This window comes from Falco rusticolus, chromosome W (genome assembly GCF_015220075.1).
Source record: "Falco rusticolus isolate bFalRus1 chromosome W, bFalRus1.pri, whole genome shotgun sequence".
Classification (NCBI taxonomy): Eukaryota; Metazoa; Chordata; class Aves; order Falconiformes; family Falconidae; genus Falco; species Falco rusticolus.
Genome location: NC_051209.1, coordinates 24242692 through 24269339, shown reverse-complemented (window position 1 = coordinate 24269339; position 26648 = coordinate 24242692). Strand labels below are relative to the sequence as shown.

General features: G+C 42.1%; 1 protein-coding gene across 3 annotated transcripts in view; it reads left to right on the top strand.

Moving 5' to 3' along the window:
* LOC119140851 (homer protein homolog 1-like) overlaps positions 1–4524 on the top strand; it is a 122784-nt gene extending 118260 nt beyond the window's left edge. For all 3 annotated transcript variants that reach the window (XM_037372485.1, XM_037372484.1, XM_037372483.1), the window contains one exon: positions 1522–4524. In XM_037372485.1, the coding sequence (XP_037228382.1) occupies positions 1522–1710 (189 nt within the window). In that variant the 3' untranslated portion in view covers positions 1711–4524. The remainder of the gene's footprint in view (positions 1–1521) is intronic.
* The last annotated feature ends 22124 nt before the right edge of the window (positions 4525–26648 follow it).

Here is a 26648-nt window from a genome sequence, read left to right as displayed (position 1 = left end):
GAGTGCAGAAGCTGATAATTGCTGCCATCACACCCCTCACAGATGTAAAGGCCATGGACTTTGACACAAAGCTGCCATTTTATACCTGTTACTCTTGACTACCCAAATACATATTCTGTATGGCTCAGGTTGTTAAAGTTATCTGGGCTCTCTCCAATGTAAACATGAATGTATTCATTAGCTTTGAAGGAAACAGAAGAATCATAACAAAAACAGTGGGAGAGTGGAAGGGCAGAAAGAAAACTCATGCTGGGAGGAATGACAAACCACCCACCCTATGGCTGTGTGAAACTAGTTGTTGTAAAAACTCGGAGCAGGCCCATTAAAGTTTTGTGACACAAAGCCACTTATAAAGGTAAGCAGTGTTTAAAAAATGTTAACGTATGTAAATAGGAATTCACTATGCACTTTTCCAGAGAATGGCTGTACTGGGTGTATGGTATACTAAATACACTGTCCCTGTACTACCTTTGATAGTGTTTTTCATAACTGAAATTATGAAATTAAGCATGAATTTATGAGACATGCAATGAATGAGACAAATAACAGTATGCTACTCTAGACTCACAACTGCTACATTAGTAATTTGATAAAAGAGAGGGCATCTGGTTTGCACAAAGCAGAGCAGCCATGACCTCCCTCCCATCATGCACAAGCCAGAGCTGAGGGGCCTCATCAGGTAGCACTCCCCTCTCACTGGCTGGTGTGAGGGGACTTCTCTTCCTCATGAATGAGAGCTGAGCTTGCTCAGGGTCAGATCCCCTTAGCTATGTGTAACATGCTACTGCTGCTTCCTCTTTGCACCCACTGTATGGGAACAACTTGTCTGTACAGCACTGGTAGCTCATGCACTTTCCCTGCTCCTACAGCTGTACTACTGCAGAGTTTGCAAGTGGGAGCTCCGAGGCACAGTGCAATGAGACGAGACATTCAGCTTGCACTTGCTTGTTTAAATTTGTTACAATTGATTTCACCTTGACATCAGTCTTGCTAGTTTATGTTTCTGTCTTAATTTTCAGGGTGAAAAGGCCTATAATGTGGGACAGGAGTAAGGTAGTGCTCCTCCATCCATAAAGCAGTATTCTGGATGAGCTTCTATATAAGACCATTTAATGGGGATTGTGTACTTGAGCAGTTTGTGTAGTCTAAATAAGGGAATACTTGAACATAAGTAAACCTTTGAGAAACTGTTTTCAGTAGGTGGCATATTTCTGAGTGATAGAAGTGATAACTTACCTGAATATCACATCCATTGTTCACTGACTAAATTTTATCCCTGTCCAAAAGTTTCTGTCCTTCAGATGAATTAAAATGGAATGAAAAATGGAGGAAATGGTAGTACATATGTAATCCTAATAACAATTTGGGTTCTGGTTTTGGCTTAGTGGAAGCTGTAAAGTGTCACAATCACAAATTGTTTCAAAAACCAGTTGACAAAAATAGCACATGAATACCAGCAAGATGTTAAACTGCTTTCCGTTTGCAGACAATGCATTAACATGTTATGTATTTTCTTTGAAGGAAGTAGAAATTCGAAACAAAGACCTGGAAGGCCAGCTGTCTGATCTAGAGCAACGTCTGGAGAAAAGTCAGAATGAGCAAGAAGCTTTTCACAATAACTTGAAGACACTTTTAGAAATTCTTGATGGAAAAATATTTGAACTAACAGAGTTACGAGATAACTTGGCCAAGCTAATAGAATGCAGCTAAAGAAATGAGATTTCTGTGCCAATCAGCTTAAAGATGCACTGTCTCTCTTCATAAGACTATGTTGGGCTCTGCATCAAAGTTGCACAAAATTAGAAAATGCTCCTCTGAGAGGGCTTGTTTAAAATTTGAGTCATATTTCAATGTAAAATTTAGAAGTCAGCTTGTAGCTAGCTGAAAAAAATGACAAACTTGAATTACAAATTACCTCCTTGTACATTATTGGCCATAGACAACTTGAAAGATGTTAACAGTAACTAAATGCAATCCTTTTCTAATTATCAGTGATGGAAGAATCAGTAGTGTCCCAAGTCACATCCCCTTTTTGTGATAAATACAATATAGGTTATCTGCTGTTTTATTTATTTAAGATATTGCTGTGTTTTGTGCAAGAACTTAGTGATGACAGCCCTGTATTCTGCCGTTCTTGATTTCTCAGGATACTTTCCACTGTGGAGCAGCAGTGCTGTTACCAATTTATTCTGGCCAGGAATGAGAGAGAGTTGCATCTTTAATTGAAACAAAGTTACTATAACTGCTTGTATAAAGTTGTTCTTTTTGGAGTTTTATTGGTAATTCTTTATGGAGCTTACTCTGGTGTTCTACAAAATTGTCCAATGTAGTGTTTACTTTTTCATATGAATTCCATCTAATTACAGTGAGTTACTATCTTCCAATTAACTGTACTTTGAAGCCAACCAATGATGGCAGGTGAGTCCCCCAGGGGAAAAAAAAATTTAAAAAAAAAAATCCTGAGAATTTTAAATGTAAAATTTGACATGCACAGATAACAAGAAATAGCCAGTTGATATATCAACTGGCTATGTTCAATTAACTGCTAACCTGTTCTGCAGGAGATTTTTTCAGAATGTCACATGAATGTCAGGTTTTGTGAATAATGTTTTATGGGGATTATTGTTTATTACAGATTGCATTAAGAGCATAGAGCTATTGCAAGGAATTACTCATACACTGAACTTGTCCAGACAAGAAAGCTGTTTCTAAAAATTTTGTTGTCATAAATTGAAATGGAGACATTTACTCTTTTATGGGTCTTCATAACACATCTTTATTGAAACTACACCAGGCAATATTCTGAACTGTTAACTAAATATTTAAAAACAGGAAACTGAATTCAATTATCCTCAGTGAGCAGGTTTTAAAGTTGTTTTGATGTAATTTTAAAAGACTTTTGACAAACATGCATTTATTTATATAATAGATTTATTTAAAAAACCCCAACTCTTTGAAGGTAAGCCAAGTGTCATGTGTCTTGCATCAAAGTACATTCTTGCCATCAATTGCTTGTAACGTTGAAGAAGGATTTTTTTAAAAGTATGAATGAGTGTCAGACTTCAAAGTCAAAAGATGCACTGACCTTTGTTTGCTCCCCAAATTAATCTGAATGTTAAACATGAAATCTAGCTGCTTATTAAATTTGTACAACACAATTTTCTCCACTCTAGAGACTGCTATTCAAAACTAGAAAATATGTTTGTTTTTATGCGTGTACATACCATATAACACATCGGTTCTCATTTATATCAGAAATACAAGCTTTATTTCTAAAATACTGGGGTTTTTTCTTTACCAGTAATTTATCAGGTGTCCTCTGACTAGTCAGGAAAATGGTTTAGGTCAAATGCTAAACCATCATGTATTATACTGTATGTAATGTACACAATGTTTAAGTTTTCTCCATATTTTTAGGGTATTTTCTCAGCTAATTCATTAAAGGGATGGAGGCAGCTTGGTTCAGTGTGCTACTGGTTGAAAACTCTGTGGTGAGCTACATGTTTTTCATTCAGTGTATTGTAGACAGTGGTGTGTATATCTTCATCAGGTCCAGATGAGCAGATGTAACCAGTTTTTAATTTACCTGGGGATGTTTGGCCTGATTCTCTTGTCACTTATGCTGCTGTAAACCAGATGTGTCCCTGATGTGATATCAGCAACATTCAGTTGGCATAACATCTGTGGAAGTGCAAGGAGAATCTGTCCTGTTAATGCTCAGTGGACATAAAAAGGATGAAGTAAGAATAAAACCACAGAAAGTTGATGATGGAATAAATGTAATATTATTTTAAATTATATTATTATTGACATTTTTAAAGATATGATGTCATTTACATGTGGGAAAATAGTGGACAGAAATATTGCCACTTAAATTTTGTGAATATGTGTAGTACATTAGTACATATGTAGATACAGAATATGGAAAAATTTAGATGTGCACATTTTTAATATTTTCCTATTGAAATTAAATTTTAAATTGGAAATTGATATTTGAGAATTTATTTTCTCAGTAGATATGCTTCCTTTTCTTTTTAAAAATAATATAATTACTGAGGGCTGCTGCACCTTTGAATTCCCAAATAGTTGTCAAACATTAATATGGAATAAAGTGAACATATGTGCACATATAAATAAAATCCTATTGCTAAGAGTATTTTTAATGTTTATTTACAGTAGGTGAGTGTTTAGAAATTGCGACCTAAAGTTCATACTTAGGTGGTTAAACCTACTGTAGCCTCTCCACTTCTGTTTTAAGATAAAAGTTTGCCTGTTTGAAACATTACTTTTCCCAGAGACAGATGTTATGCATTGTATATATCTTTGATGAAACTATGGGAATATGTATATCAGAAAACAGTGTTGAGTACTATAGCCTGAAAACATGACTGTGAACTTGCACAGGAAGGGAAAGCAGTCACATCACGTATAACTTGTTATATGGCAACTAGTGTCTTGTAAAAAAAAAAAAAGCATTGCCCCCCAAAAAATCCAAAAGAAAAATCAAAAATACACTTTTTATTTTTAAATACACTTTCTGTTCCCTGGAGAATGCACTTTTACGCTTTTTTTTTTCTTAAATCTTTTTGAAGCATGTGCAAATGATCGCAGCAGCTACCTTAATCTTTCAGATGATACTGGAATTTGCATTAACATGTTATGTTTTGGAATCCTGAATTTGACATAAAAGATTTTTGTAAGTATATCCCCATCTGGATAGTTAGTTTTTAGAGTGTCTTGTTCATAATCTATATGCCTCAATGATCCAGAAATTGCATTTTTCTATGTGGACAAAGTAAAATGTGTGAATTAATCTGTCTGTTACAGACTGGGAATTCCTTTTCCTGGTTAATATATCCAGGAAGAAGGAGAACAAAATGAACTGATAATGCAGAAATGCTGTTATAAGGTCTCTAAGAAAATACATTTTCAGGTATAATAAATATATGAAGGGCTAAACTAGATGTAACACAAATAAGTATCATTTAATGCTATTGGTGGCATTCCCAGGATAATCCCTTTAAAGAAAACCCTGCAAGAATGAGCAATGTGTCAAAGATTAATATTTTGGGATGTGTTTTTTCAGTTGTTTAGTTGTGGAAGGTTTCTGATTTCTGCTCATTTTTCTACCAGTTAGGGACTAACTTAATGTTTATCTTCAGCAAGGGTCTAAACCTCAGTTTGTTTTATCATCTTTTATATGCTGTACTGAAGTGGCTCTGAACACCACATTCATTAGGAGGTTCATTTCAAAGGTAAAAAAAATCAAAGCCTTTACAGAAATACTGCATGGAAAAAGGAATGGAAAACTGTTGCAGACCTTAACTCTGCAGAACTGTGGATGTCAATAAAAGCACTTAATTTAGTTGATTACAGAAATCTTGGATCTTGAGGCCAAATATAAATCTGATTAAAGATTAGGTCTGAATGTCAAAAGGCAATTAAAAAAATCCACAACCAACCATCAAGAAACCCCATCCAAATACATTGCAAAGCTATGTTCAATTTGTCTTGTTTACAATTTCTTAATAATGCTGTATATGTGCACCACGTCTGAATGGTGCTAAGCAGAGAACATACCACAGAATAATAGGTATTTTTTAAAAAAATTCTCTATTTTTGCTTATTAGCATTAGTTTCTTGTTATACTCCACTTACTTCAGACAAGTAGGATTAATTTCCCCCATTATGTTAAATGTTTGGGAATGATGAACAGTTTTATGTTAGATCCTGTTCAGCTCATCTCCACTGTTCTGGCTATGCAACATAGCCAAAAAGCAGGTGCAACCGTTTATATCTAAAGACCTGCAATACCGCTAGATAGTATGGGTTCTCACACCACATGAGATCTTGTTGCTTGTCTGCCACAACCTCTCAGGGACTTGTAGCTGCCGGTACTGCCTCTGTGCTGTTGGCAGCTCATCCTAGGACCAAAGAAACACAAGTGTAATTTATACACACTTTCTTCCTCATTGCCTGGTCTTGCACAAGCAAAGCTCAGCTGCAACAATACCTCTGACAGTTTCTGTTATTTTTCAAATGCAGGCATGGGAAGAAGTAGTAACCATCAAAGATGGTTTAGATTTTTTGGGGGGAAATGTAGAGTTGTCAAAAAGATTGCCTTACATGGACCTTCATAAACAGTACGTGCATCTAAATGCTAAGGGGAGAAGACCTACACTGACAAGATATAAGTGTAATCTGCATGTATGGATTCCCCCTTTTGAGTTATATTAAATAAGGTCATGCAGATATTTGCAAACTTAAGTTTTTCAGAGAGAGAACAAGACCTTTGAAATTCTCTGAGTCTGTATTGTATTTTGTTAAATAATGACAGGAATTTTCTCTAAAAAAAACAAAGGAAATGGGAAGCAAAATGATTTTGTACTTCCCTGCAAGAGAGCTATCATAGCCCTTAACTGTGGATGGAAATGTGAAAATTTAAATCTTTCTCTGCATCTGAATATACAGTTCTTTTTTGTAATTCTAGCAGTGTTTCTCAGGAACCAGAAATATGACTTAAAAAGCAGTGAAAGGCACAGTGTTCTCTTCAACTTTAACTTAGTGAGAGGAGCCAGAACAGTAATGTGCGCAACTCAAGTAGTATCTAGTGTGAACATCCTGCACCAAAGTCCCTACTGCTCAGCCTCACTGCTACACCCTGATAGCTATGTGGAAGCTTGCTCAAATGTGGCTGCACTTGCTGTCTGTCCCAGAGGCATCCCTAGAGGATTTGTTGTCCTTTGTTCAGAAGCTGCTGGTTGTGTTGTAGCCCTTTTGCTCCAGAGCATTCTGCACATTTGCTGATTTGCATGCAGGAGATGAAAACAGAGGGGAAATTTTGTTCAACAGATCTGAGAGAAGCAGAATAATGTGCTGGGTTGATATAAGCACCTTTTCCCCACCTCTTTGAAAGAAGAAGGAAAAAAAAAGCATTATTTGGGGCGGTTCTTATTTTAATTTAAACCTACAAAGTCAAAACTTTTTTACCCTATTTTTCATGTATTTTTCCTTTTTTGTGTCTATGTTCTTTTTGCCTGCATAACATGGAACAGCTAAGCACATATTTACAATAAATATAATAAACTGCTTATGGAACCAAATACATAAAAATCCAGTGCCCTGCTTACCAGGCAGGCACATCAGCAACCCAAATGAAAAGCACAGAAAAGATAGCTGTAGGTATGGGGTGCTGCCTGTTGTGTCTGAACTTTTCTTAGCCTCAGCTAAGGAGTCAGACAACCAAAGAAGCTGAGAGAAGAGGCAACAAGGAAGCATCAGGAAGTATTTTGAGTCAAAGCTGGCTAAAACAGTGAGCAATGCAAGTATTTTCAGAAGTCAGGAGTCTGTATGCTTTTTATTGATGATGACTGCTTTTCAGAAATAGAAAATTCCTATAATGTGTGTTAAACTCCTAAAGTCAAAATACAGTAATGTGTCAGGACTGTCAGGCTGTTTTCAAAAGAAATTAAGCTGATTTTCCTGCTAAAACAAAGGGATCATATACCAGGCAGCAAAACTTCCTGTCAAGCCGGAGGATTTCAATCATCACCTAGGGTAGGAGACTGGTATATTTCAAAGGAATTAGAGCAATATTTGGAAACTTCCCTGAGAGAACCAGAAAAAGATGAGCACGGAGCTCTGTACAGCAGCTGCAATGTGCCTGAGTCTGACTAGGAAATTTACCTACAAGACTTCCAATCTGGACTGGCAGGATGGGTAGGTAGCAAACTGTGCTGTAGGTTCAAAGGTTCATAGAATTATAGAATGCCAAGTTGGAAGGGACTTCAAGGATCATCTGATCCAACCTTTCTTAGCAAAAGCACAGTCTAGACAAGATAGCCCAGCACCCTGTCCAGCTGAATTTTAAAAGTGTCCAATGTTGAGGAATTCACCACTTCACTGAGGAGATTATTCCAATGGCTAATTGTTCTCATTGTGAAAATTTTTCCTCTTGTGTCCAACTGGAATCTCCCCAGAAGTAACTTGTACCCATTACCCCTCCTCTTTTCCATATGACTCCTTGTAAAAAGGGAGTCTCCATCTTTGTAGTCACCCTTTAAATACTGGAATATTGATAAGGGCTCCCCTAAGTCTTCTTTTCTCAAGGCTGAACAAACCCAGTTCTCTCAGCCTTTCCTCATGTGGCAGACTTTCCAGTCCTTTGATTATCTTTGTGGCCCTTCTCTGGATCCTCTCCAGCCTGTCCACATCTCTTTTTGCGTAGCAGGGACCAAAACTGAACACAGTATTCCAGGTGTGGCCTGACAAGCGCTGAGTAGAGTGGGATAATGACTTCTTTATCTCTGCTGGTGATGCCCTTGTTGATGCAACCCAGCATCCTGTTGGCTTACTTTGCTGCAGCAGCACACTGTTCACTCATATTGAGCTTGCTGTCCACTAGGACCTGCAGGTCCCTTTCCACAGAGCTGCTTGCTCCCTAGCTGGGTAGATCCCAGCCTGTGCTGCACCCCCAAGTGCTGAGGGAGCTGGCAGATGTTATTGCTAAGTTAGTCTCCATCATCTTTGAAAGGTCATGGAGGGCAGGAGAGGTGCCTGAGGACTGGAGGAAAGCCAATGTCACTCCAGTCTTCCAAAAGGGCAAGAAGGAGGACCCAGGAAACTACAGGCCAGTCAGCTTCACCTCCAGGTGATGGAACAGCTCATCCAGGAGGTCATCTTTAAGCATGTGGAGGAAAAGGCAGCTATAAGGAGTAGTCAACATGGATTCACCAAGGGGAAATCATGCCTGACCAAACTAATAGCCTTCTATGATGGAATGACTGTCTGGGTAGACAAGGGGAGAGTGGTGGATGTTGTCTACCTTGACCTCAGCAAGGCTTTTGATAGTGTCTCCCACAACATCCTCATAGGTAAGCTCAGGCAGTGTGGGTTAGATGAGTGGACAGTGAGGTGGATTAAGAACTGGCTGAATGGCAGAGCTCAGAGGGTTGTGATCAATGGCAGAGTCTAGCTGGAGACCTGTAGCTAGTGGTGTTCCCCAGGGGTCAGTACTGGGTCCAGTCCTATTCAACTTATTCATCAGTGACCTGGATGAAGGGACAGAGTGTTCCCTCAGCAAGCTTGCTGATGATACTAAACTGGGAGGAGTGGCTGATTCACCAGAAGGCTGCACTGCCATTCAGAGAGATCTGGACAGGCTAGACTAGAGAGTTGGGTGGAGAGGAACCTCGTGAAGTTCAACAAAGGCAAGCGTAAGGTCCTGCACCTAGGGAGGAATAATCCCATACACCAATACAGGCTAGGGGTTGATATGTTAGAAGGCAGCTTTGCAGAGAAGGTCCTGGGAGTTCTGGTGGAGAGACTGGGGTGCATGAGGAGGAGTGTGTCCAGCAGGTTGAGGAAGGTTATCCTCCCCCTCTACTCTGCCCTGGTGAGGCCGCATCTGGAGTACTGTGTCCAGTTCTGGGCTCCCCAGTTCAAGAGAGACAGGGAACTACTGGAGAGGGTCCAGCAGAGGGCTATGAAGATGATTAGGGAACTGGAACATCTCCCTTATGAGGAAGACTGACAGAGCTGGGCCTGTTTAGCCTGGAGAAGACTGAGAGGGGATCTTATCAATGTCTACAAATATCTTAAGGGCGAATTTCAAGAGGATGTGGCTAGGCAATTTTCAGTAGTGCCAAGCAACAGGACAAGGGGCAATGGGCACAAACTGCAACACAGGAAGTTCCATCTGAATATGAGGAAGAACTTTTTTACTTTGAGGGTGACAGAGCACTGGAACAGGCTGCCCAGAGAGGTTGTGGTGTCTCCTTCTCTGGACATATTCAAAACCCACCTGGATGCAACTGTGCAACCTGCTCTAGGTGAACCTGCTTTAGTAGGGGTGTTGGACTAGATGATCTCCAGAGGTCCTCTCCAACCCTGACCATCTTGTGATTCTGTGATTATGTTTTCCTAGGTGCAAGACCTTAAATTTTTCCTTGTTGCACTTCATAAGGTTCTTGTTAGCTCACTCATCCAGCCTATTCGGGTCTTCTTTCAGGGTGGCTCTCCCTTCCAAAGTGTCCACTTCCCCACTCAGTTTGGTATCATTGGCAAATTTCATCAGGGTACACTTGATCCCATCATCCAGATCACTTATGAAGATATTAAACAGTGTTGGGCCCAATATTGATCCTTAGGGGACCCCACTTGTGACAGGTTGCCAGTTTGAAAAGGAGCTATTTACCACCATCCTCTGGGTGCGGCCTGTCAGACAGTTCCCCACCCACCACACAGACCACTTGTCTAGACTGTAACACATCAGTTTCTCTAGGAGGAGGCTGTGGGAAACCATACTGAAAGCCTTGGAGAAATCCAGGTAGACAATGTGCACCACTCACCCCACATCAACTGAGAAGGTTAGTTTGTTGTAGAAGGCAATCAGGACTGTCAAGCACGATTTGGCCTTGGAGAATCTATGCTGGCTTTTCCCAATCACGTGCTTCATTTGACTTGTGCTAGCCCCCAGAAGGATTCATTCCCTAACTTTACCAGGGACTGAAATAAGACTGATGGGCATATAATTTCCTGGATCCTCCTTTAAACCCTTCTTGTAGATGGGGGTGACATTAGCCTTCTTCCAGTCTTCTGGGATGTCTCCTGATCTCCATGACTTCTCAAAGATTATGGCGTGCAGCCTCTCAATGACATTGGCCAGCTCTCTTACCCTAGGGTGGATAATATCAGGGCCCATCAATTTGTAGGGGTCAAGCTCCCGTAAGAGTTCACAACCCAACTTTTCCTTCACTGACGGTGGGTCAGTGTTTGCATTAACCTGCATTAACCTGGAATTTTGTTCCCAAGGCCTCGGGCCCAACAGTGCTGGTAAAGATAGATGAAGAAAGTGTTGAGAACCTATGCCTTTTCAGCATTGTAGGTGACTAATTCACCTCTCCTGTTTAACAGCAGGCAAATATTTTCCTTCTGCTTGTTTATGTACGCACAGAACACTTCCTTGTAGTTTTTGTCATCTCTAGCCAATTTCAATTCAAGCTGAGCTTTTGCTTTTCTAACTGCATCTTTGCACAATCTGGCAATTCCCTTGTTATTCTCAATGGGTATTTGGCTGCTTTTCCATCTCTGTTATGCTTCTCTTGGTTTTGAGCAGACTCAGAAGCTTGAAGTTAAACCAAGGGGGGTCTCTTGATCTGCCTACTTCCGTTAGAATAATAGAATGGTTTGGGTTGGAAGGGACCTTAAAGGTCATCTAGTTCCAACACCCCTGCCATGGGCAGGCAAAGAGGGTCCCCCGTGGAGAGTCGGCCAAGTCACGACAATCACACCAATATGGCTACAAGCTACAAAGCTACCCTTTATTAAACAAACAGGTCATATTTATAACTTAAACCGACCGCTCACATGACTCTACACACAGGTGATTGGATAAAGGTTTCCGGCCACGTGGGCGTCTGTGCCGCTGATTGGTGAGCATGCTGCAGGCGCCTGACCAGAGTGTGCCGATGAGAGCGTGTTGATTTCGTGGTTCCCAGGACTTGCTCTGCACCTGGCTTCTTGTTTGTGCATAGCTTGTTTTCTTTCTCACACTGCTTGTTCCCAGGACAATTTATAGTTGCTCTGCAGCTTCAACTAACAGGCCTGGGTTGTCCAACCCAGACAATGGTAACATATGTCCTCGGTCCTTTAAAAATCCCTCTACATATCCCACTTTTTCTTTTTGGAAAACCCATGTCTGTTTCACAATAGAAGTTAAAACTTTCTTCAAACAAGAAAATAAACAGCTAAAAACTAAAAACATTACAACAATGATTATAACAAAGCGTATTCCTTCCGTCAATAACGTCTTTAACCAACCTATTATGCCCAGTCCTCTCAACCATTCCTCAAAGGGATTATCATCAGCAAGAATATGCTTCATGTTTCCCTGCAGTTGTGACAACTTCTTGTGCATCGATATGGAATGATCAGAATGGTTCATACAACACATCCCTTCAAAATCCTCACAACCGTGTCCATGTGCTAATAATAAAAAATCTATTGCAGCTCTATTTTGTAACGTAGCATGCCTAACACTATCTACATCAAACAATAATGAACTTAAAATCTGTAATGTAAGATTAAATATTTTATTTCCCCAGCACGCTAACCTTTGTATATTCTTAGCACTTAATGCTGCCATTGCCCCTGGCATAAATATGAAGGCTAAGACATTTGTTGTTACAGACTGCAGATTGACTCGGTCATTACATGTTTCATCAAAGGTGCGCAGTGCCCTCCGTGATCTATAAGATTATTGAGTCATCTTTACTAAGTCTTTCATATGTGGAGCAAAGAAAGTGAAACGCCCTAAATAACATGGTCCACCGACAGGATACAAAGGAATCCCTGGCCACGCTCTGTCCCCACATATCAAAAAGACTCCCAGTGACAACTGATAGCCCCCTGATACATCTATATGGAAACCCCCAGTTTTTAATTAACCCCAAATAAGTGAACCGGTTAGATTTTAAAAGCCTGTATAAAACCCCCGTTCACCTTGACGTGTTAGCCATAACTGCCATGGGTCACCAAACCAAATTACTCCAGTGCCATTCAGGGGTTGAAGTGGTGATGACATGTGGGTACATCTGCCATATCAGTTGCAGTAACATAAACATATTCAACAGGTACAATGCTAGCCAATGGGTCTAATTCCTGCAAAGGTAAATGATGTGGCTGATTTAAATTCTCAATAACCGTCTTCTGCCATGCTGCATTACGCATAGAAGGCCAAACAAATTGCCCATTTGGACTCATACATGTACCATTCTCATTGGAAGTCAGATCCACTGTTTTAACATTCCAAAAAACCATCAGAATTTGTTTCATTCTCTTGCAGGGGAATACCAATTAAACAAGTTCTAAAGGGGTTCTCTGCCTGTTGCAGACTTAAACAAAAGTTTGTTACTCCCGTGATATTTGCCCATGTCACCCATATGTTTGTCCTAGGCAAGATGTCAAAAATGCTTTGGCCAATGGGTAAAAAATTCATCAAAACCGCAAACCAAGTCCACCACTTAAACATGTTTAGTCCTACAATTGCCACTTTTTTTTTCTGTTTGTTTTTTTTTTGTTTGTTTGTTTTTACATTCCACCCCACAAATCTGTGCCTTCACAGATTCTGATGATGTTGTATACTGTCTCCAATCAGCATGGTATTACACTAGTCATATGTTTTCTCTTGCTTCATACCCAGTTACTAATCAAACACATACACTCTTTACACCATTTACATGTAAGCTTTGGCTTACGGCACCGTTTTACCCCACATAGCATACATTGGCATAATACCCGCAGTTTACATCCCATACAACATAGACAGTTTATTCTGTCTGCTCGCTCTGAGTCTTCTCTTCCGCCTTCTGATCTTGACATGCAGGTCGCACAAACTTGCTAGGGACCCATATAGGTCCTTTATCCGTTGAGATACAAAAATAACCTCTATTGATAAATAACACCGGATTAGGTCCTTCCCATACACCTGAAGCCATATTTTTATACAGAACACTCAAACCAGGAACTGTAGTTGTTTGGTTCCCTCGTGCTGTTTGGTGATGTATAACAACAGGTGGTCCCTCTCTATCCTCCGTAAGGGAGAGAGAGTTTAAGGTAAACAACACCTTAGTCAACCGTTTAGTTACATCTATGTCTTGCGATGCTTTCTGTCTCTGAAGATAATCCTTCAGGGTATGGTTTGCCCTTTCAACAACTGCTTGCCCCATTGGGGAGTGAGGAATCCCTTTAACGTGTTTAATTCCCCAAGTTGTCATAAACCTAGCGACTCGTTGGCTACTATACGCCGGACCATTGTCTGTCTTTATTTCTACAGGAACTCCCATGACAGCAAAACAAGACATTAAGTGTCTCTCCACATGTAATGCCTTTTCACCGGTTTGTGCAGTGGCCCATATAAAATGAGAATAGGTGTCAATTGTGACATGCACATACTTAAGCTTCCCAAAGTCAGGCACATGTGTTACATCCATTTGCCAAACCTGAAGTGCCTTCAGACCTTTTGGGTTAGTGCCCACCCCTAAACCTGGTCCATGATGACTACATTGAGGACAGGAGCGGACAATACCCTTTGCATCTGCTATGGGTATTTGATACTGTTGATGTAAAGACTTTGCATTTTGATGGAACATCTCGTGGCTGTTACGAGCTTCTTCAAACTTCTTTGTTGGAGGAGTTATTGCCAGACAGCTGACTGCTTCATTAGCTCTAGCATTACCTTCGCCCAACCCAATGATCCACTGATGACTTCTAATATGCATAATACAAAATTCATGTTTTCTCTGTCGAAGAGTACTATGCAGTTGTATAAACATTTCACCAAGATGTTGGTTCTTTGTCTCTCTCAACAAGGCATCTTCAATGCGCTGTGCTACACCAACTACGTACAATGAGTCTGATACTATGTTTACAGGTGTATTGTTCCAGCTTCCCAATGCCCAACACACTGCTTTCAGTTCTAAGGTTTGAAGGTTGTCCCCTGATTCACACCTGGTGATCACGTGTTTCTGCCACTGATTATCGGATTGCCAAACACACGCAGCCTTCTTCATCTTTCGTCCTGCATCTGTAAACACCGTTGGCCCTTCAACTGGTCTTTTTGAGCATAACGGTCTCGCAATCCACTGGTAATGTTCCAACATCTTCCAGAGAGGTCCTTTTGGCCGGTTGTTGTGTACAACACCTGTATAACCCATCAAGATTTCTTGTATGGCTGTTGAATGTCTCAGGAGCCACTCATAATCATCCCCACGGACTGGAAAACTGATATCTGCTGGTTCAGTCCCATCAATTTCAACAATCCTGTCTCTTCCTTTTCTCACCAAGGCCGCTACTGCTTCAGGACAACTTAAAATACGATGCCTGGGTTGCAGCGGCAAAAATAACCACTCTAAAATGATCACCGTATTTTCCCCCTTTTTCTTTTGCCATTGTAAAATAAGGGCAAAAGGTGAAGTGGCAACATTACAAACCAAAAAAGATAACGGATGTTTTGCCATTTGGCGACCACACCAGCCAGTCTGAATCTTGCGGGACACAACTTCCAGGGCAGCCCGCTGTTCTGGTGAACAAGTTCAAGGACTGTTGGCTTCTGTGCCATGCAACCAGGATCGGAACGGTTGCAAATCAGCATTAGTGAGGCCAACTATATTACAAACCCACTGTAGGTCTCCTAAAAGCCTTTGCGCATCATGCAGATTTGTTATTTGCGTAGTAAGAGTTACCTTCTGTGGTCGGATCTGAGCATCCTAGATGAGCCAGCCCAAATATTTCCATGGGGCTGAACGCTGAACCTTCTCAGGCGCAAAAATCATACCACATGATAGAAGGTGGTCAACAAGCCATTTCAGTTGATCATCTTAAATCCCTTGTTCAGCAGCCAATAAAATATTGTCCATATAATGGTAGATCAGGACATGAGGCCAACACAGTCATACTGGAACAAGTGCCCAATCTACAAAAGTCTGACACATCATAGGAGAGTTCTTCATTCCTTGTGGTAAAACAACCCATTCATAATGTTTGACCGGAGCGGCACAGTTTATTGATAGCAGAGTGAATGCAACTCTTTGCGTGTCATCAGGATGTAAGGGAATCATAAAGAAACAGTTTTTCAAGTCTATCACAACAATTTGCCAATTCTGAGGGATCATCTTAGGAGTTGGAAGACCAGGCTGCAACGCTCCCATCGCTAACATCTGATCATTAACCTTCTGTAAATCATGTAAGAGTCGCCATTTCCCAGTTTTCTTTGGTATCACAAAAATAGGAGCATTCCAAGTACTTGTAGAAATTCGAATATGACCTATTCTCAGTTGTTCCTGCACCAATTCCTCAGCAATGCGCAGCCGTTCTTTTGTTATAGGCCACTGGTCTACCCAAATTGGCTTTTCTGTTAACCATGTAATCTTCAGTATGGGTGGCTGCCGATCAGTGGCTGTGGTGCAAAATGCTGATCAGTTGTCATAACTAGTCCCAAATGTGACAAAACATCCGCCCCAATCAACCCAGATAATGTGGGTGGGAGTTGCATTACGTATAGCCGAGTTACAATAGCCTGGCCATCTTCAAACTGCAATGTAATCAAGTCTTTACTCTGTTTTGGGACTTTTGCACCTCCTACTCCTACCACTTGGGTGATTGGAGCTTGCCGTTCCCAAGTCTGGGGCCATAGATGTTGATTAATGATGGTGACACCTGCCCCAGAGTCTAATAGAGGTTCCAGACTAATTTGCTGACTGCCTTTCTTCAGCTGAATCTTCTGATATGGTGTTTGATTAAGGTCTAATGTGAAACACACCCCAGGTCTGGTAGATCCAATATTGTCTGCTCCTCCTATCTTAGATGTCTGGCCTTGTTATCTGAGTTGCTCATAAGACTGTCGATGCTCAACAAGACTCTCATAGGGAAGTATTTGAGCAATTTTACTTCCTTTTGGAATAGTAACAGGTGGTTGTAACGCATAAGCCATAACTTGTACGTGTCCTGTAAAATCTGCATCAATTACTCCAGGTAAAACAATTACTCCTTGCCTTCCTGTGGAAGATCTCCCTAATAAAACTCCTCCAACTGGAGAATTCACGTTAGACAAAGGTCCTTTCACTTCAGTTGGAATTAAAGTCACTTTTTTATTATTCAAAGTTACGTCTACTGTGGTTGCCACGTCCTGGCACCCACCCTGGGTGGGTGGGATGCGCTGGTATAAGAAACCACATTTCTCATCTGCGTTGTTGGGGCCTGTACTTGTGTCTTTGCACGTAGACCCGATGCGCTGTGCTGCATGTTTCCCAACCTGTTATATCTACATACAGCAGTAGCATGTGTATCTAAGTTACATTTGTTACACCAGACAGTCTTTGAACAAGTACGCCTCATGTGTCCAGATTCACCACAACGATAACAAATACCAAATCCTGATTTACCATTATTCCCCTTTCGATGTCCACCTATATGATTTGTTAAGGCTGCTGCGATTATATGCCCTTGCTCCCTCAATGCAGCAGTAAAGGCAGCAGCTTGATTATTTCGTTCGGCTCGAGTAGCTCTAATCAACATTTCATCAACAGGACTTCCTTGGGGTAGTGTTGCTAAGATCGCCCTTGTTCTTGGGTTAACCCCTTCACAGGCGAGGGTGCAGAACAAATGTTCCTGCAGGTCCAAAGGTAAATCAGAATTGTCCTTTAATGCTGCAGACAAACCGTCTACAAATTGTCCATAGGGCTCTGTTGTCCCCTGACAAACAGGGGTATAGGAAGCAGGTTTCTTCTTGTCTGGCACAGACAAAAGGGCTCGATGTGCTAAAGTTTGAGCAAGTTGATGCATTTGTACAGGATACTGCAATTGAACCTGCGTAGTAGAGTAAAGCCCCTGCCCAGTTAACATATCTGCCTGTACACCATAAAGTAGATCTCCTATATCTGGATCTTGATGTCTATTTGCTTCCTCTACGGCTAGTCTCTTCCACTCCCTATCAAACATTAGATATTGAGGAGTCAATAACAAAGAAGCAAGTCCAGCACAATCAGCAGGTGAAAGAACGTCTGCTGTGAAAATAAACTGTATGATCTGTTGCGCAGCCTCTGAATGCAGACCACGAGCAGTGACAGTTTGCTTTGCCTGTTGTAATATTTTCCAATCATGTGGCTCCCAAGTATATGGACCAAGATTATTAACTGGACAAGCTAACGAGCTAGTCACCTGCCAGTCACCCTCCAAAATAGCATCACGAACACCACCAGACCAACGCTGTAGAATTGGATCTTTTCCCAAGTTCAGCATCGGAGGGGCAGTTGGGCTAACTGGAGGAACTACAGGTATTGAAGTAGTAGGCAGGTTCATTTCAACTCGCTTTTCCAGGTTTCTTAATTTATCTATTACCTCCTGTAAAGATTTCTCTGTATTGTTATCACAAAGTTTCTCCCCGCCTTCCTCTTCAAATTCGTCTGATGTTGTTTCAGGAAGAGGAGGATATGACATCAGACAGCGCTTTTGCCCCCCCTGATATGACCTATGAGCTGTAGCCACCCTCCATTTTGACCTTGCTCCACCCACAGCTCCAATTGGTGCAGCATGACTCACTGCTCCTCCTTCCTGGGGAGGCTCAGCAGCCTCTTCCGGTTTTGGCTCAGTTACAACAGATCCCAGAGAGTAACTTCCGGTTTGTCCGCTGTCTTATCTAAAAGCACTGTTGAACACGCAGGGGTGGACATACTCTTCATAGGATGAGTATGCCCAACTCTGAAAAATGTAGCCAAGAGAGAAGGCTTAGGTGAATCACCCTTCTGCTCTATTGGCTTTTCTACCACATCTCCTCCCAATGCTTCTATAGCTGCTGCTGCTGCTACTTTTTTTTTCGCCTTCAGAATTTCCAGGGTGTTAATTATAGACCGCCACGTAGCTCCTAACGCTTTAGCTTCTTTTCCTTCTTTGCCTCCCTCGATCGTAGTATCCCAGAGGCAGTTTCCCACTTCTCTCCATTCCGCAATACTAAACAATAACGCGGGCTCGGGGATCTTAATCTTTTTTCGTTTCCAGCGAACTAGTCTCCACTTCTGTCTCTTTAACGCCCTCCCCTCTCTCAAAGAGGATGCTAGTTAACAGTTTAATTGCCGCGTCTAATTCCATCGTGGTCTTCTCAGAGCTCTCCCCTCTCACATAAAGGATATCAATGGGGAGCTCCGCCGCACTTGTTGCGGTCTTCCGTAGTGCCCCCCCCCCCCCCCCCCCCCCGCGAGAGGAATTCAGCGGGGAGCCCCACCGCGATTTACTCGAAGCGGTCTTCCTTAATGCCCCCTCCCCCCTCAAAGAAAGGAATTTAGCGGAGAGCCCTGACGCGTTTTACTTGATGCGGTCTTACCACCGGCGGGGGTGCAATCTGCAGCTCTACACCGAACTCTGGACTCCGCTTTTCCCCTCCAGGTTCCGCCCGCCTCCGACCTCCAGCTCCCTAATCGGACAACTTCCCTTCGGGTCCGATGCATGGAGACTTCTGCATTTAAGGGAACAGCATTTAAGCTAAACCGCATTTAAGCGAATAGCATTTAAGCGAATAAATGGGTCCCTGTTCGGGCACCAGATGAAGAGGGTCCTGAGTGGAGAGTCGGCCAAGTCACGACAGTCACACCAATATGGCTCCGTATAAAGGGAGCCGTGCTCCCTTTATTAAACAAACAGGTCATATTTATAACTTAAACCGACCGCTCACACGACTTTACACACAGGTGATTGGATAAAGGTTTCTGGCCACGTGGGCGTCCGTGTCGCTGATCGGTGAGCATGCTGCAGGCGCCTGATCAGAGTGTGCTGATGAGAGTGTGTTGATTCTGCGGTTTCCAGGGCTTGCTCTGCACCTGGCTTCTTGTTTGTGCATAGCTTGTTTTCTTTCTCACACTGCTTGTTCCCAGGACAATTTAAAGTTGCTCTGCAGCTTCAACTAACAGGCCTGGGTTGTCCAACTGATGTGAATAAGTTGTAAATAATATGGTCAAGTTTGTACTCATAAATCAATATTCATTTTAATGCATAAATAAGCTTGTAATTGTATAGCAACAAAGGGGTTAAAATGTCTGAAAGATCATATAGACTGTTCTGGCAAGAAAGTTGCAAATCTCTGAAAGGGGAGCTGTCCTCCCTATCTGCAAAGCAAGCTGCCCTACCAAGGAGATAACGGGACAGCAGGATGGCCTTGAGTCAAATTAACAAGGAGTATTGTAGAAACCCCGGGAAAGATTTCTACAAGTCTGCCAACTCATCACTTTTGAGACCTAAGGTGAAAAGTACACCGTGAGGAAGACCTACGGCCTTCCTCCCATAGACCACTGCCCACATTCTAAAGACCCCGGCCCACAATTTTTGGAAGAATCTGCGCAAGCGTGAAGGACTGATAAGCTAATTAGCATACGAAGCGAGGGTAGGCGGGTTCAGGTGATGAATATGTATAGGCGTTAATGGAATATTCATTGTTTCATTATATAAATATAAGATAATCTGCCCCTCTGGGTGTGTACGATTGGTGGAAGGATCCCCCGTACACCCGGCGCCGACAATAAAGAATACTTAATCACTAAGAAATTCTGAAGACGTTCTTTGAAACACAACCCAGACAATGGTAACATATGTCCTCAGTCCTTTAAAAATCCCTCTACAGGCAGGGACACCTTCCACTAGAACAGGTTGCTCAAAGCCCCATCCAACCCGGCCTTGAACACTCCCAGGGATGGGGCATCCACAGCTTCTCTGGGCAACCTGTTCCAGTGCCTCACCACCCTCACAGTAAAGAATTTCTTCCTTATATCTAATCTAAATCTGTCCTCTTTCAGTTTAAAACCATTCCTCCTTTTCCTATTGCTACATGCCCTTGTAAAAAATCCCTCTCTAGCTTTCTTGTAGGCTCCCTTTAAGACACTGGAAGGCTGCTCTAAGGTCTTCTTGGAGCCTTCCCTTCTCCAGGCTGAACCACCCCAACTCTCTCAGCCTGTCTTCATAGGAAGGTGATCCAGCCCTCTGATCATCTTCATGGCCCTCCTCTGGACTCATTCCAGCAGGTCCATGTCCTTCTTATGTTGGGGGCTCCAGAGCTGAATGCAGTACTGCAGGTAGAGTCTCACCAGAGCAGAGGGGGACAAGCACTTCCTTTGACCTGCTCATCACTCTTCTTTTGATGCAGCCCAGGATACAGTTGACTTTCTGGGCTGCAAGCACACATTGTCAAGCCATGTTGAGCTTTTCATTCACCAGCACCCCCAAGTCCTTCTCCTCAGGGCTGCTCTCAATCCATTCTCCTCCCAGCCTGTATTTGTGCTTGGGATTGCCCTGACCCATGTGCAGGACCTTGCACTTGGACTTGTTGAACATCATGAGGTTCACACAGGTGCACCTCTCAAGCCTGTCAAGGTCCCTTTGGATGGCATCCCTTCCCCCCCAGCATGTTGACCGTACCGCATAGCTTGTGGTCGTTGGCAAACTTGCTGAGAGTGCACTCAATCCCACTGTCCATGTTGCCAACAAAGATGTTAAACAGCACTGGTCCCAGTACGGACCTCTGAGGAATGCCACTTGTCACCGGTCTCCACTTGGACATTGAGCCATTGAAGATAACTCTTTGAGTGCAACCATCCATCCAATTCCTTATCGGCTGAGTGGTCTACCTGTCAAATCCATGTCTCTCCAGTTTAGAGACTCCTTGTCTGTGTGGGACAGTGTCAAAAGCCCTTACCTTTAAAGGGGATGAACTGGTGGTGTGCTTCCAGGAGAGTATTCTTGAAACACCCCCCCCAGCACTTGCTAACTCCTTTATCCTCCATGGAGGCTTCCCACAGAATCCTTTCCAACTGAGCTTTTTTAAGGAAATTGTGACACTTTAGCCAAAGTGTAGCAATGAAGCTGTAACAAGGACATACGTATCTAAAAATAAAATTCAGAAAGGAATGAAGGCATCACAGCAGAAGTCAACTCTGTGGCTGAGCAAGCAACCACACTAGGGACTCTCAGTATGTCCAGACATATGAGATCACCTCTATAACCCTGGCAGAGAGCAGGGTTTTAACTTATAGGATAAAACACCAACAGATTAACCTTCCATCGAAGCTGAATTTACAGTTCAGGAATAGCTACTAGGTGGCTGTGGAATTCACCATGACACTGTAAATCACTCTTTCAATGTGCTGCTCCAGAAAAGGAAGCCACTATTTGAGGAAGTTGTAAGCAAGCTGACCTTCATGACCCCCGTAAGACTATCTCTGTGTCTTATATTGGACAAAAGCTGGGGTATGGCTACTTGGAAAATACTTAACTGGCAGCAGTAGTGACAGTGGTGTTTCAAGGGATCAGGTCTTCATCATCTGGAAGGTCTTGGCAGATATGAGTGAAGAAATTCTCATTTACAGTATTTCAGTATCTTTATGAGATTTTTTTTTTTAAGGAAACTCCTTGACTTATTATCGCAATGACATGTTGATGGGCTAACAGAAAACATCTTAGTGTAGTCTGTGGAAACACCTAGGCCCCTTCCACTAGTTGAGCTCCAAAGGGAGCAGGAGCTAAATTTTGCATTCAATCATTTAACCAAACTGGTACTGGCAGTACCAAATGCTTTCTTATTCAGATGCATCTCTGAAACCGAGTATCCACTAAGAATTTCAGCAAATTAATGTATCTGGGCTTCATAAAGCAGAAAGACTTTAGACCTGTTGGGTAGTTGATGGCTGGAAGAGAACCCAGGTTTATCCCAAATGGCTGATAGTACAGTCTTGACAAATGCTGGTTGGGACACCGAATTTTCATTTAAAGTTTCTTATCACAAATTGAGATTAAAAGCTAAAGTCTCGAAGGGTTGGGTTTTTTCTGTGAAAATGGACAATATTGACTTGGGACTATAACTGCTTTTGATTATTTAAATGTATTTTAGATGTAATATACGTTAGGTTGTATGCAAAGCTAAGCAAAGCATGTCATGGTAGGCAACTTGCAGATAATGTTTTCCCTGAAAAAGTAGCCTGAGTAGACACATTCTTTTAGAAAAATGACAAACTTTCCCAAACAGAAATTTGCTCTATCAATCAAGCATATTTAACTAATGCTACCTTTTACTGAGGACAAGTCCTGCACTCTTCCCTTCTCCCATCTTTTCCAGGAAAGGATTAAATGAAAGTAGACATGCTGTGAAGTGTCACTTGCTAGCATATGCTTTTCTTGATCCTGTCTGATGGCCATGAGCACCAAAGGAAGCAGCCAAATGGCCAGACCTCCCAAAGGCAGATCCAATAGCACAGCACAGCACAGCATGGCCTGTGTCAAGATGACCCACTGAGTGGGGTTTAATTTAAAAATGAGTGACAGAGCAAGGCAGGGTGGGATGGGAGATGATGGGACACAGAAAAGGCTGTTGCAGAGAGGGTGGAAATAATTTGTTCAGACAGATACAGTGGGCAGGACAAGAAGTAATGACCTTATGTTTCAGATATTAAGAGAAGCCTTCAGTAGGCACTGCAAAGGATCACTTAGAGAGGCTGTGACATTCCATCAGTAGAAGCCCTTAAGAAACTATTTTGGTAATGACATACCTGCTCCTGCAAGAAAGGGATAAGCTATGTGATTTTTATTTTTTAATGCTTACTCAAGACTTTTTTTTATTTCTTTTTTTTTTTTTTTAACAAATCATTAGAAACAAAGAGTAGAGTGCAATGGCTAATTTGTCAAATGGTTTTTGCAGGGCTCTGTCCATTCAGGCAAGTGGAGGGGGGAGGACATCACTTTACGATGCTTCATACAAAGTTGATTCATAAAACATCTGTTGTGTGAATTGTGCAGTTAACATGCATGGCAATTTGAGCATGCATTGATGATTTTGTACACTAAGAGACCAGTTACATTTCTGCTGAAATTTAATGGGATTAAAATGAAGTACTGAGGAAGAAAAATTATAGTTAATACAAATGTTTTGCATGAATTGCATGATTCTTCAATTTTTTCTTATTCCTGTGAATTTCAATCATAATATACAGAGGGAGTGTGATGCAAATTAGAGAAGTTTAATACAAAAGAATGACGTAAAAAGTGAATATGTTTGAAAGACCATGAATGTGCTTGGCCTTATATATGCAATGTGGGACAGTGAGATAGAATCATAGAATCATTTAGGTTGGAAAAGACCCTTAGGATCAATCATCAAGTCCAACCGTTAACCTAGCACACCAAGTCCACCACTAAACCATGTCCCTAAGTGCCATATCTATGTGTCTTTTAAATACCTCCACGGTGGTGACTCAACCACTTCACTGGTGTCCTGGTTTTCGCTGGGATGGAGTTAACTTTCTTCTTAGGAGCTGGGCAGCCTGTTCCAATGCTTGATAATCCTTACAGTGAAGAAATTTTTCCTAATATCCAATCTAAACCTCCCCTGGCAAACCTTGAGGCCATTTCCTCTTGTCGTCTCACTTGGTACTTGGGAGAAGAGACCTACCCCACCTGCCTACAACTTCCTTTCAGGTAGTTGTAGAGAGCAATAAGGTCTCCCCTGAGTCTCCTTTCCTCCAGACTAAACAACCCCAGTTCCCTCAGCCGCTCCTCATAAGACTTGTGCTCTAGACCCTCCACCAGCTTCATTGCCCTTCTTTGGACACACTCCAGCACCTCATTGGCTTTCTTGTAGTGAGGGGCCCAAAAATGAACGCAGTACTTGAGGTGCGGCCTCACCAGTGACGAATACAGGGGGACAATTGCTTCCCTGCTGGCCACGCTATTTCTGATACAAGTCAGGATGCTATTGGCCACCTTGGCCACCTGGGCACACTGCTGCCTCATGTTCAGCTGGCTGTCAACCAGCACCCCCAGGTCCTTTTCTTCCAGGCAGCTTTCCAGCCACTCTTCCCCAAGCCTGTAGCATTGCGTGGAGTTGTTGTGACCCAAGCGCAGGACCCGGCACTTCTCCTTGTTGAACCTCATACAATTGGCCTCGGCCCATCGGTCCAGCCTGTCCAGATCCCTCTGCAGAGCCTTCCTACCCTCCAGCAGATCAACACTCCAGCCCAACTTGGTGTCGTCTGCAAACTTACTGAGGGTGCACTCAGTCCCCTTGTCCAGATTGTCAATAAAGATATTCAACAGGACTGGCCCCAGTACCGAGCCCTGGGGAACACCACTTGTGACCAGCCACCAACTGGATTTAACTCCATTCACCACCACTCTTTGGGCCTGGCCATCCAGCCAGTTTTTTACCCAGCAAACAGTACACCCGTCCAAGCCATGAGCAGCCAGTTTCTCCAGGAGAACGCTGTGGGAGACAGCGTCAAAGGCTTTACTAAGGTCCAGGTAGACAACATCCACAGCCTTTCCCTCATCCACTAGGCAGGTCATCTTGTTGCAGAAGGAGATCGGGTTTGTCAAGCAGGTCCTGCCTTTCATAAACCCATGGTGGCTGGGCCTGAGATGTCTCAGAGAAGTCAAGTCTGCTGCCTTCTGTGGTGAGGAGAAAGTGAAAAGAAGATAATACAGGTGATAGTCTGTGGTGCAAGAGTCTGCAACAATCATACCCACAGACAGCACACAAATATAGTAGGGAGAAAGGGAGAAGGCAGCGGATACAGGGACTAATCTTGAATGTAAGTTTTGTTTTGTTTTACCAGAGTTTTGGTTGATTAATGAGGAGAGAATTAACCCCAGCACTAACACAGACAGGCAATAGCTGTAACAGCACAGATAAGAATCTCTGCCTGGTTTTATCCACTAGCCCTTCTTGTTGTGGCAAGGTTTTGAGGGACATGTGCTGTCTTTTACTGAGTTGATGAAAGTCTGGATAGTCAGCATGACAGTGGTGAAGATTTGCATAAATTTTAGAGAAAATAACAACTGAGAGTCTCAGAGCAAAAGTGGAAAGTGCAAGAAGGCATCTCAGTGGAAATGAGTCAGGTCTACAGTTCTGCAGGATGGAAAGTTGAGCAGTAACTTGCAGTGCTTCTGTCAACAAATTGGGTTATGTGGCAATGCTGCTATAGCAACTTGGTAAAACCTTTGGAATAGTTGTCTACTATCATGCAGTTTGTATTAGCAAAGTTATGCTTGTAACCGTTAAACAGTCTATATAATATGTCTAACATTTACAGAGGCTATTATATAGTTAGATTAATTACATTCCTCCATCCTAAAAGATAAAAACACCATGGTAAAACTCTATAACATTAGACCTAGATAAGCTATCTGTGTTGTGAGCATAAAGCTCAGACTCTGGTGTCGGTGGGGACATGCTAGTGATTTGGTGATTCAGAATTGCTGCAGAAGTCTGGGATTCTTATAAGCTCGTTCCTACAACAGGAAGAGTAAAACCTGTAAAATGGGCTTCTCTCTATGATGGGAATCACCAGTAAGAACTACGAACTGCTGAGAAAAGCAACGGTTCATAGGTGTTGAAAAAAGGGATCTGACAAACTGACTTTCCATTTTTACTTCTCTCCTTTCCCCACATCCCGTCTGCTGAGTAATAACTTGTGTAACAGAAGCAAACCCTACATATACCAATGGTTTCTGTGAAAAAGAGGTGGTTTATTTCTATAAGTTTGAAGACTGTGGCCCAATGAATATTTATTTACGACGTATCTTTCCTTTACATCTGACATGTACCTAACATGAAAAAAAAAAAGGTTCTACCTATCTCCCATCTTCTATGTGTTGTACAAACATTTAGGCCTTATTCCAAGTAGCATACCACTGCCTTCCAAGTGCACCTACAGATTTAATCACTAATTTGGAAATCTGATGCACACATTAAATATACTTCCAACCTGTAGGAATATCCATAAAAGTCATAAAAAATGAGTTACTTACCTACTCAAGCCAGCCAATACCAAACTAGGCACCAGTTGATGGTAGCAAACGTTCTTAGAAGTTTGTTCTGTACAGCAGAACGTGTTAAGGCATGCACACCAGGATCACACACTCTGCTGAGGGCACAGTGAAAGCATTAGGAACAGACCCCAGCTACAAATAAAACCCTCTTCTTTCAAGAGAAGAGTCAGTGATGATCAAAGAATTTGCTTATTTCAAAACACATTTCCTACTTGTTCTGCCACAATCCAAACTTAATAGCATCTGCCATTATCACCAAAAGTGAAAAACAATACTAGAAAACCTAAGCCAGA